Raw genomic sequence first — 12,435 nt, 5'->3', positions numbered from 1 at the left:
AACCTGGCACATAAATGTGTTACTTTCCTAAGTCCACTCTCAGAGCAAAGTCTCTCCTCTCCTCGACTCCAAGTAGTCAAAAGAAAGCCATCAACCTCTTCCTCTTGGCCCACTGGGAAATCAAGTTGTCACAGAAGACCGAACATGGATTTCAGATCCATATGAACTCGGTTCACACCCAGCTCTCCAGCTGTGGGACTTGGTGTAAGCAAGTTCATTGACATTCATGAGCCTCAGTTTCCCGTCTGTAAAATGGAACTTTGCAGCGACGGGAGGCGCGCTGAGATAATGCGCGTAAAGAGCCTGGCATACCGAGGGCCCTCAACAAATGTTGGCCACTTATATTTATTGTGATGATGGTAGGTATTCCCCTGGCACCTACCTGCCTGTTCCCATCCCTCGGGCCGGACTGCAGGGTCCAGGCAGAGATGACGTTGAAGGCCTTGACCACCGTGCAGGTAGGGAAGAGGGAAGCCAGGTACTCAGCATTGGACTCGTGGTGCCGAAGGTGCTCCTGCTCTGTGGGGTTGCTCACATCCACGAGGATCTTGCCAGCCAGCTGGTCACTGAGACCGCACAGTGAGGAGTAGTGCTCCCGGAACATGGCCACAAAGATGACATCAGGGGACTCCACTGCATCCGCCTGGAAAGTCACTTGTGCGGCCGAGGGGAACAGCCCGGCCGTGCGTTTGGGGTTGCGGCTTCCCACCACCACGCTGAAGCCGGAGCTCACCAGGCGTGCGGCCAGGGAGCGGGCGAAGTCTCCACTGCCCAGGATCCCCACCTTGGGGGCCTCACTGGGGACCTCAGCAAGGCTCCCATCACTGTCCAGCAGGTGGCGGCTGATCAGCGGCTTGTCCATCTCTCCTGACATCTTGGTGGCTGGAAAGAAAAACAGAACTTGATCAGCGGAGAGCTCCGATGACCGTCTTTCGTAGCACCTTCCTCTTTCTTGTCCACTGTAACCACATGGTGGTCAAAGAATCCCCAACAGCCCTTCAGGAGTGTTAACATGTGCCAGCACAGGGGGACAAGCTGGGTGAGACCTAGCGCCTTCCCAGGGAGGGCCCAAACTCAGGAAGAAAGGGGAGGACCTCTGCCCTCCACCCTTTGGCCTTCGTCCTGAACTGTTTCCTTGGGACAAATCTGCAAGCATGCTGCGAGAGAAGCGTATAGAATTTCCACGAGGGGTGCCACACAGTGCCATCCTTCTTTTCAAAGGAGGATGTGACGATTACCGCCCAGAAGGGACCCCCATCTCACCACCGCTGGGTGTTCTCCGATTACCAGGAAGGGCAACGTGTTCTTGTGCCTGTTTACATTTTGCATTCTGGGAAGGCGCCTCCGTGCTCTTCCTTGAGTAGAGGATGAGCAGCTTGAAGGCAGGGGGACCTCATCTTATTTGACTTTGGGTCTCCCCATTGGTCACACGGCCTAGTACAGAGATGGTGCTCAATGTTTGCTGAATGAATGAGTGAACACTGAAATCCTGCTCTCAGGGGGTAGAACTGGACTGAGACATGACAGTGAGTGGGGCCCTGAGATCTCCTTTACTGAGCCTGACATATGAGAGAACATGGGGGAAAACCCGGACTTGGGCCAGAAGCTTCTAGTAAACTTGGGTAAGGGAACATTCTGCTGTCATTGTCACCAACTTTTTTTTTTTTTTTAACGTTTATTTATTGTGAGAGAAAGCGTGAGTGTGCGAGCAGGGGAGGGGCAGAGAGAGAGACAGGAGAGAGAATTCCAAGGGGGCTCCGTGGTGTCGGCGTGGAGCCCAAGGCGGGGCTCGATCCCAAGAACCGTGAGATCGTGACCCGAGCCAAAATTAAGAGTCGGATGCTTACCTGACTGGGCCACCTAGCTTCCCCTGTCACCGACTTCTAACTGAAATTTGCAATTTCCCTCAAGTATGAATGTTCGTAGCAAAACAGTATTAGCAGGACCTGTGAGGTTGTCACCAGTACTGGCCGGTGTCATATCCCAAGTTTAATTGTGAAAGAGTTCTTCAAATACTATTTAAGCTTTTCACTAACTTAAAATCATAGTACCTATGAGCTCCTAAACATATAAAGCAAATATTAACAGATGTGAAGGGAGAAATAGACGGCAATACAATAACGATATGGGACTGCGCTATCCCGCTTTCAACAATGGATGCAGGCAGAAAATCAGTACAGAAACTGGACTTGAACTATACTTCAGACCAAATAAACCCAACAGACCACACAGAGCGTCCCATCCAACAGCAACAGAATACCAGTTTTCTTCACGTATCCACAGAATATCCTCCAGGATGGATCATATGTTAAGTCATAAAACAAGTCCTACAAATTTAAGAAGATTTAAATCATATAAAGCATCTTTTCTGTATGTTTTTAATGTTTACTTATTTTTGAGAGAGAGAGAGAGAGTGAGAGCGGGGAGGGGCAGAGAGAGAGAGAAAGAGACACGGAATCCCAAGCAGGCTCCAGGCTCCGAGCTGTCAGCACAGAGCTGGACGCGGGGCTCGAACCCGTGAACCGTGAGATTGTGACCTGAGCCGAAGGCGGACACTCAACCGACGGAGCCACCCGGGCGCCCCTGTTTCTTTTCTGTCCACAATGGCATGTAACTGGAAAACTGGAAGATTCACAAATAAGTGGAAACGAAGCAATGCACTCCTGAACAACCGATCAGAAGAAATCAAAAGGGAAATCCAAAAAAATCTTGAAACAGATTAAAATGGAAGCTCAGCACACCCAACTTACGGGATGCAGCGGAAGCAGCTCTTAGAGGGATGTTTGTAGCTTGATGCCACCTTATGAAAAAAGAAAGTTCTCAAACAACCTACCTTTACACCTCAAGGAACTGGAAAAAGAGTAAGAAAGTCCAAAGTTCTAGCAGGGAGAAGTAAATAATAAAATTCCGAGTAGAAACAGATAAAATAGAGGCTAGAAAAAGAATAGAAAAGATCAACAAAACGAAGACCTGTTTTTTTTTTTCAAAAGACAAACAAAATTGACCAAATTTTAGCTACACTAAGAAAAAATAAGAGGGGCGCCTGGGTGGCTCAGTCAGGTGAGTGTCCGACTTCGGCTCAGGTCACGGGTGATCTTGAGGTTCCCGAGTTCGAGCCCCGTGTCGGGCTCTGTGCTGACGGCTCAGAGCCTGGAGCCTGCTTCGGATCCTGTGTCTCCCTCTCTCTCTGCCCCTCTCCCACTTGCGCTCTGTCTCTCTCTCAAAAAATAAAAATAAAAATAAAGAAAAAGAAAAAAGAAGACTCCAAATAAAAAAATGAAAGGTACATTGCAACCGATACCACAGAAATACCAAAGATCATAAGAGACCATATTATGAACAATTATATGACAACAAATCGGACAACCCAAAGGAAATGAATACATTCCTAAAAACTTACAACTCACCAAGACTGAATCATGAAGAAATAGAAAGTCTGAACAAGCCAATAATGAGTAAGGTGACTGAATCAGTGAAAAAACAAAACTAAACAAACAAAAAAAAAATCACCCAATAAAGAAAAGCCCAGGACTGGCTGGCTTCCCTGATGAATTCCACCAAGCATTTCAAGATTTAATGCTTACCCTTCTCCAACTATTCTAGGTTCATTTTATGAGGCTTGTGTTACCCTGGTACCAAAGCCAGGTAAGCACACTATAAGAAAAGAAAATTACAGGCTGATATCCTTGATGAACACAGACGAAAAAATCCTCGACAGACTACTACCCAACTAAATTTAACAGCACATTAAGATGATCCTATACTTGGGACGCCTGGGTGGCTCCATCGGTTAAGCGTCTGACTTCGGCTCAGGTCATGATCTCACGATCTGTGAGTTCGAGCCCCGCGTCGGGCTCTGTGCTGACGGCTCAGAGCCTGGAGCCTGTTTCCGATTCTGTGTCTCCCTCTCTCTCTCTGACCCTCCCCCGTTCATGCTCTGTCTCTCTCTGTCTCAAAAATAAATAAACATTAAAAAAAAAAAAAAGATGATCCTATAGCACCATCGAATGAGATTCATTCCTGGGATGCAAAGATGGTTCAACATGCACAAACCAATAAATAAAATGTGATACCCATTAACAGAACGAAGGATAAAAATCATGTGGTCATATCAATAGATGCGAAAAAAAGCATTTGACAAAAGTAAACATCCTTTTATGCTAAAAACTCTCAAAAATATTGGTATTGAAGGAGTATACCTCCACATAATAAAAATTATATATGACAACCCCATACCCAACATCATACTCAATAGTGAGAAGCTGAAGGCTTTTCCTCTAAGATCAGGAACAGGAAGGATGCCCCTCTTGCCACTCCTATTTAACATAGTACGAGATATCTTACCCAGAGAAGTTAGGCAAGAAAAAGACAGAAAAGGCATCCATACTGGAAAGGAAGAAGTAAAATTTGTCTCTGTTTGCAGATCACATGATCCTACATATAGAAAACTCTAAAGACGCCATAAAAAAATCCTGTTAAAACTAAGAAACTAATTCTGTAAAGCTGCTGGATACAAAATCAACTTACAAAAATCAGTTGTGTTTCTTTTATTAGTTTATTTATTTATTTAGAGAGGGAGACAAGTGGGGAGGGCCAGAGAGAGAGGGAGAGAGAATCCCAAGCAGACTCCATGCTGTCAGCACAAAGCTGGAAGCGCGGCTCAATCTCACCAATGGTGAGATCATGACCTGGGCTGAAATTGAGTCAGGCACTTAACCGACTGAGCCACCAGGCGCCCAAGTTATGTTTCTAAGTGCTAACAATGAGCTAGCTGAAAAAGAAATTAGGGAAACAATTCCATTTACAATACCATCGAAAAGAGTAAAATACTTAGGAATAAATTTGATCAAAAGGTGAAAGATCTGTATATAGAAAACTATGAAACAAGGACGAAAGAAATTCAAGACACAAATAAACAGAAAGATAGCCTATGTTCATGGATTGAAAGAATTAATGTTGTTAAAATGTCCATAGTACCCAAAGTGATCCATAGACTTAAAGCAATCACTATCAAAATTCCAATGGCATTTTTCACAGATATAGGAAAAACAATCCTAAGATGTGTATGGAACTGCAGAAGACCCCAATAGCTAAAGCAATCTTGAGCAAGAAGGACAAAGCTGGAGGCATCACACTTCCTGACTTCAAATTACATTACAAAGCTATAGCAATCAAAACAGTGTAATACTGGCATAAAAAGACACATAGATCAATGGAATGAAATAGAGTCCAGAAATAAACCCATGCATATAAGGTCAACTAATCTTCAACCGAGGTGCCAAGAATACTCAATGGGGAAAGGACAGTCTCTTCAATAAATGGTGCTAGGAAAACTGGATATACGCATGCAAAAGAATGAAACTAGACCCTTACCTCACACCATACACAGAAACCGACCTAAAATGGATTAAGGACTTACTCAAAAAGGATGTAAAACCTGAACTGTATAACTTCTAGAAGGAAACATGGGAAAAGGCTCCTTGACATATGTCTTGGCAATGATTTTATTTTGTTTTGGTTTTTGACTTAATACCAAAGGCACAGGCAACAAAAGACAAATAAGTGGGATGACATCAAACTAAAAAGCCTTTGCACAGCAAAGGAAACAAAATGAAAAGGCAACCTATGGAATAGGATAAAATATTTCTAAACCATCTATCCAACATAGGAGTAATTTCCAAAATATGTAAGAACTTATACGACTCAGTAGTAAACAAAACAGGGGCTCCTGGGTGCCCCAGTTGGTTAAGCATCTGACTTCGGCTCAGGTCATGACCTCACGGTTCGAGCCCCCCATTGGGCTCTGTGCTGACTGCTTAGAGCCTGAAGCCTGTTGGGATTCTGTGTCTCCCCCTCTCGCCCCTCCTCTGCTTGCACTCTCTCTCTCTTTCTCAAAAATAATCATTTAAAAAAAATAGTAAACAAAACAAGACAACCTCCTCCGACAAATAATTCAATTAAAAAATGGGCAAAGAACCTGAATGGACATTTTTCTAAAGATGGCATACAGATGGCTGGCTATAGGAAAAGATGTTCAACATCACTAATCATCAGGGAATGTAAATCTAAACCACAATGACACATCTCCTCAAACCTGTTATAATGACTCATATCAAAAAGTCAAAAGATAATCAATGTTTATGAGGATGTGCAGAGAAGGGAACCCTTGTGCACTGTTGGTGGGAACGTAAATTGGTGCAGCTATTATAGAAAACAGCATAGAGGCTCCTCAAAATATTAGAAATAGAAACACCATATGATCCAGCAATCCATCTTCTGGGTATTTAACCAAAGGAAACAGAATCACTATCTCAAAGAGATATCTGCACCCCGTGTTTATGGCATCACTATTAACAGTAGACAAGATACGGAAACAACCTAAGAGTCCACTGATGATGAATGGATAAAGGAAATATGGTATAGATACACAATGGAATATTATTCAACCTGAACAAAGAAGGAAACCCTGACATTTGTGTCAACATGGATGAGGCTGGAGGGCATTAACGCTACCTGAAGTAAGTCAACACAGAAGGACAAATGCTGCAAGATCTCATTTATATGTAGAATCCAAAAAAGCCAAACTTAGCAGCAGAAAGTAGAATGGTCACCAGAGGCTGGGAGGTGGGGAAGTGGGGAATTGTGGGTCAAACGGCATTCATTCTCAGTTAGAAAATGAACAAATTTGAGGGATCTAATGTCTAACATGGTGACTAACGTATAGTCGTATAACCGTATATGTGTATATACCGTATATGGTCACATACCCTAGTCATATAACTGTATATACGTATATACCGTATATATGCGGTATTATATACTTGAAATTTGCTGAGGGGGCCCTCCAGTGTTCCCAATGCACACAAAAAAATGGTAATTATATAAAGTGGTGGCTATGTTAATGACCTTGACTGTGGTAATCACGTCAGCATCTATGGATAGCAAAACATCACATTGTACACCTTGAATATATACAGTTTTGTCCATCATACCTCAATAGGGGTGGGAGAAAAAAATAGCATTATAATATCAGACCTGCCACCAGAGGTTGTTATTTAGTGTACTCATAAAGAAGCATGCATAGTACTTTTGCACATTTAAACACATATTTTGGGAGCTGGGTTTCACTATAATTGGTCTCCTTTGTAACCCTATGTTATTTTGTGTATGTAAGAGCATGATTCTAAGCAGAAGTTCGGAGGCTTCGCCGGCCTGTGGTTCCGTGCGAATCCTCGGGCCAAGGGCTAAGAGCCACTGCCAAACCAGTGGAGCAGTGGGGATGGCTTTTAACCCCGTCTTCCCATTTTCCACAGCAGTGTCCTGGGTGAGGCACGTGTGTGTGTGTATGTTGGGTTCAAGGTCTCATGCAAGGGGGAGGCAGGGGGACCAGGGGGCTGTGCCTCGGCTCTACCGTGGACTAGCTGTGTGTCCTCGGACAAGCCCTTGTGCCTCTCTGGGCCCCAGCTTCGACCTTTGTAAATGCAGGTCACCCTCTCTGCTCTGAGATGGCAAATAATGCAATCTTAAAAGGCTTTGAAAACTGTGACCAGGACATTTGATAAGGTGGCGGCAGCAACTCCTATTTACGGGGTACCTACCACGTGCAGGACACTTCTCTAAGGCTTTCCACAGTGACAGTCACCTAGGCCTCACAGAACCCCAGGAAGTAGGTGCGGTTAGAATTCCCAACTGGAAGAGGAGGGAACTGAGGCTCAGAGAGGTCGAGGAACGTGCTCCAGGCGGCACAGAGGGTAACGGGGAAAGCAGAAGGAAGCACAGGTCTGTCGGCCTCTGTTTGGAGCTAAGATTCCCCAAGAGTCTTACTGCCCAGACAGAGGGCCTGCCCAGAGCTACCCCAGTGAGCGGCAGAACTGGGACCCTGTGGCTGAGAAGAGGGGGTGGGGTCGAAGGGGACGTGGGTTGCAGCCAGGACCCCGCCCCTCCTTCAGCTCACGTGGGACTCATTTGCACACTCTGATGGGCGCGGTCCCTCCCCGCAAAATCGGAGAGAGTTTTCTGCCTGGTTCTAGGAACAAGGATATCTTTCCAAACAGCGATGTGCTACCCTTTGTAGATGAAAGTGGGGCTCCTGATGCTCCCCGGAGCGCAGGCCCGGAGTTGCATGTCTGCTGAAGGCCACCTTCGGCACCCAACTCTGCCTGGTTCTAATTCTGTCACTCGCTACCCGTGGCCTTGGGCCTGTGAGTGCCTCGGTCTCCCCAGCTGCACGAGGGAGAGAATCACAGCACCTGCCTTAAGGGGAGGTTGTGGGAATAAGTAAGTCAATATACATAAGGCACTTAGAACAGCTGGCACTCGGTGGGTGTCGGTCAGTAGTCGGTGCCGGCACTGCACCAGCAGCAGGGGCGAGGCAAAGGAAGGATTGAGAAGACCCTGCCAACACCTCTGCAGCCCTGGGCAAGGGGGGAGAATCGGGACAGGCCGGAGGCCTCAGGCTCCAGGGCCAGCATGGGGGAGGTGAATGTAAGCCGCTCCACGGGGACACCCATGTTCCCTGTGTCAGTCAGATACACGGGGACCTTCCCCAGTCACTGCACCAGCTACCTAGGGACACCAGCCCTGGGCGGGGGTTGGCCCTTATGGGGAGGGGGTGGGTAACCATCCTGAAGACTCCAGATCATCTGCTAGCAATTTGGAGGGTAGGTCCTTCCTGGACAGAAGAGTCCCCTTTGCTCTCTCCCCCACCTCCCTCCCATCGCTGGAGTAACTAACAGGTGCTGAACACCCTTCAGAGAAGAAACGATGAAACTCATCAGACTGAGCGGTCCCCGCTCTCAGACTGTTTACAATCGTGTGCGCGTGCATGTGTGCGGTGGGGGACACATGAGATGTGTCCACGCCTGCCTGGACACAGAGGACCAGCGGATGGAGCCCGGGAACAGACACCACTTCCAGATGGAAGCCAGGGAGGGCATCTGCTCGCCCCCAGGGAGCCCCACATGGTTTCTCTGGCCTCGCGGCCCACGGAACCAACCCAAACGGGGGAGAATCGGCGACACCCAGTCTTTGAATCCTGTCCACACTGAACCCCAGATTTAGCATCCTCAGGTGGGGAGGGCGTATTTGGGGCTGGCGCTCGAGGCTCACGGCCCAGAACCTGACTTGGAATTTGCTTCCTTTCCGGGAGGCCAGCAGCAGCAGGAGGGAAGCCCGGGCAGGGGGACTCGGGGTGGTCCCGGATGTGCCCGGAACTGGCCGTGGGACATCGGAGCGTCACGGAGCCTCGCAGGTTGGCTTCTCTAACCGAGCTGCCGCACCCAGCCCCGCAGCCTACATCCCCGCCTATTAAAGGCCTCAGACTTCATGTCCTAAGGGGCCTGCTTTCAGTCATAGGCCGAATAGAAACCAAAAACGGCACCCCTGAGTGCTTCTTGCCGCCGAGATTCAGTCCCTGGGACAGGAAAATGCGGGGTTGTCACCCCGCCTTGTGCAGCCTCTCATCCCGGGACAGCTCCTTCCTCTACAGTTCTGATGGTGCTGGGGTCACATCAGGACCCTGCATCATTTCCTAGCAGGGTGCCTTTGGGCCTCAGTCCCCCTCCTTTAAATGGGGGTGCTAACTGTACTTTTCTCCAAGGGATGCTGTGAGGATGAGTTAATACGTGCGAGGGCTGGGAGCCAGCTTTTCTGTTCTCTTCTTCTTTACAGTGTTTGTTTATTTTTGAGAGAGAGGGAGGGGCAGAGAGAAGGGGAGAGCTGCTGACAGCACAGACCCCCGACGCAGGACTTGAACGCCCGAACCCCTGAGGTCGTGACCTGAGGCGAAGTCAAACCCTTAACCGACTGAGCCACCCAGGTGCCCCTCGGAGTCAGCTTTTCTGGCCGATGCGTGTGCTCGCGTGTGCGTGTGTGCACCTGGGCATGTGTATGGACTGTTCTCTGAGGTGCTTCGTGGGCCGTGGTCGCCTCTCGGCACTCTGCCCTCCCGGTGCCCAGCACAAAGTCTGCTGCAGGCGTGAAGGCCGGCCAAGGGAGGTCAGGTGGCAGCAGGCCTAGAGGCCCCAGGGGTCCAGCGCAGCCCCTGCTGCCTGTCCATGTGGCCCAAAGGTAAGAGAGTGAGTGACTAATCCTGGCTGGGCCCTGGCTCCTGGGTTGTTCTATTTACAGATCTGGAGGAGGGAGGAGGGAGGAGGGAAGAGGGAGGGGATCAAATTACAGCTGGAGTGGGGGTGGCAGGCTGGGGCCCCCCAGGTGGCACACAGGCCTGCCCACCTGCCCCCCAACCCCCACCCCCCGGACCGAGCTGTGGACAAAACACAAAAGAGCACTGAGGCTCAGCTGTGCGGGAACTGGCACAAACCACGGGTCCCAAACACTCTGGGTGTTTGCCCAGGCTTGCCTGGTTCCTCCCACTTCCCGGCAAGGTCATGACAGGGCTGTATTTGTGGCTGGGAGCCATGCGGGCTCCCCTGCCCCCTCCTGCCCACTGTCAGGCAGGTCACTAATGGTAGCCAGTCATGACGCGGGCAGCCAGCCCTACAGCTTTTTCTGGGTGGGCAGCAACCAACCTTTCAGGCTCAAGTGGCTAGGGCAGTCCACGGCCACAAAGGGGTCAGGGTGGCGTCAGATGTGGTGGGGGGTGGGGAGGCTGGCTGAGGCACCCTTGCAGCTGGATGGAGGCGGGGTGCCTTCCACCCCTTCCTGTGCAGAGGTGGGCTTGAGCTAACATTTCTGGCCCTGGGCACGAGAGAGGGCTATGGCACAGCTCTCGCCCTCAAGCGGCCCACAGTTATCTTCAAACTTGGTTTAAATGTTATCTGGTCGGTAAAATTAAATTTGGGACGCATTCCTATCACCGCTTTTTACTTATAAGTTAAACACGTTTAAAATGTTATCATTTGTGCTGACAAATCGTCATGAGGAACACAAAAAGATGCTGAACGTCATTAGCTCCCAGGGAAACGCAAATTAAAACCCTTTGGGGAGCCTGGGTGGCTCAGTCGGTTAAGCATCCGACTTCGGCTCAGGTTATGATCTTGCGGTTCGAGCCCCGCGTCGGGCTCTGTGCTGACAGCTCAGAGCCTGGAACCTGCTTCGGATTCTGTGTCTCCCTCTCTGTCTGCCCCTCCCCTGATCATGCTCTGTCTCTCTTAAAAATAAATAAACATTAAAAAACAAACAAACAAAAAAACCAGGAGACGCCACCATACACCCACCCGGACGGCTTAGTCAAAAAACAAGACGGAGAGAGTAAGCGTTGGTGAGGATCTCGAAGTTCTAGAAACCACCTCCAGTGTTGACGTAACAAGAATATAAAATGTGGATGCGATTCCACTCCTAGGTGTATACCCGGGAGAAGTGAAAACCCACAAAAATGTGTTCACCAAGATTCCTGGTACTCACAATACCCCAAACGATGAAACAACCCAACATCCATCAACTGGTGGCAGGATAAATAAAACGTACTCTATCCACACGATGGAGTATTATTCAGCAACAAAAAGCAGTAAAGTCCTGATACAGGCTACAACACGCTGGATCTTGGAAACGCTATGTTAAATGAAAGAAGCCAGTCACAAAAAGGCCGCTCGTATGACTCTCCACTTATGTGAAATGTCTAGACTGGGCAAGTCCATAAAGACAGAAAGTGGATTAATGGTTGCCAGGAAAAGGGCTGGGGTGGGGGGTGGGAGGAATGTTAAGTGACTGCTCATCGGTACAGGGTTTCTTTTTCAAGTGATAAAACTATTCTATTTTTAACATTTATTCATTTTTGAGAGACAGAGACACAGCGTGAGGGGAGAGGGGCAGAGAGAGACGGAGACACAGAATTCGAAGCAGGCTCCAGGCTCTGAGCCGTCAACACAGAGCCCCACGCAGGGCTTGAACTCACAAACCGCGAGATCATGACATGAGCCGAAGTCGGACGCTTAACCGACTGAGCCACACAGGTGCCCTGAAACTATTTTCTTAAAATTTATTTATTTATACTTGAGAAAGAGAGAGAGAGAATCCCAGGCAGGCTTTGCATGGTCAGCGTGGAGCCAATGTGGAGCTCAAACTCAACGAATCGGGAGATCATGATCTGAGCTGAAATCAAGAGCAGATTAACCAACTGAGCCACCCAGGCGCCCCAGTGATGCAACTATTCTAAAATGGATGGTGGCGAAAGTTATACAGCTCTGAGACTATATCAAAAACCACTGGGTTGTATACTTTAAATGGGTGAGTTGTATGGTATGTGAATTGCAGCTCAATTATGTTGTTATAAAAAAAAAGAGAGAGAGAGAGAAATTGAGGGGCACCTGGGTGGCTTGGTCGGTTGAGCGTCTGACTCTTGGTTTCAACTCAGGCCACAATCTCAAGGTTTGTGGGTTCGAGCCCCACCCCGGGCTCTGCGCGGACAGTGTGGTTCCTGCTTGGGATTCCGTCTCCCTCTCTCTCAAAATAACTAACTTTAAAATACATACACAA

At 48.4% G+C, this 12,435-nt stretch overlaps 1 protein-coding gene across 3 annotated transcripts in view; it reads right to left on the bottom strand.

The window, feature by feature from the left end:
- Positions 1–12,435, bottom strand: part of STEAP3 (STEAP3 metalloreductase) — a 47,851-nt gene that overhangs the window by 20,974 nt on the left and 14,442 nt on the right. For all 3 annotated transcript variants that reach the window (XM_047871871.1, XM_047871872.1, XM_047871870.1), the window contains exon 2: positions 383–882. In XM_047871871.1, the coding sequence (XP_047727827.1) occupies positions 383–874 (492 nt within the window). In that variant the 5' untranslated portion in view covers positions 875–882. The remainder of the gene's footprint in view (positions 1–382; positions 883–12,435) is intronic.

This window comes from Prionailurus viverrinus, chromosome C1 (genome assembly GCF_022837055.1).
Source record: "Prionailurus viverrinus isolate Anna chromosome C1, UM_Priviv_1.0, whole genome shotgun sequence".
NCBI classification, from domain to species: Eukaryota; Metazoa; Chordata; class Mammalia; order Carnivora; family Felidae; genus Prionailurus; species Prionailurus viverrinus.
The sequence above is the reverse complement of the archived record's forward strand: the minus strand, read 5'-3'. Positions and strand labels throughout refer to the sequence as shown.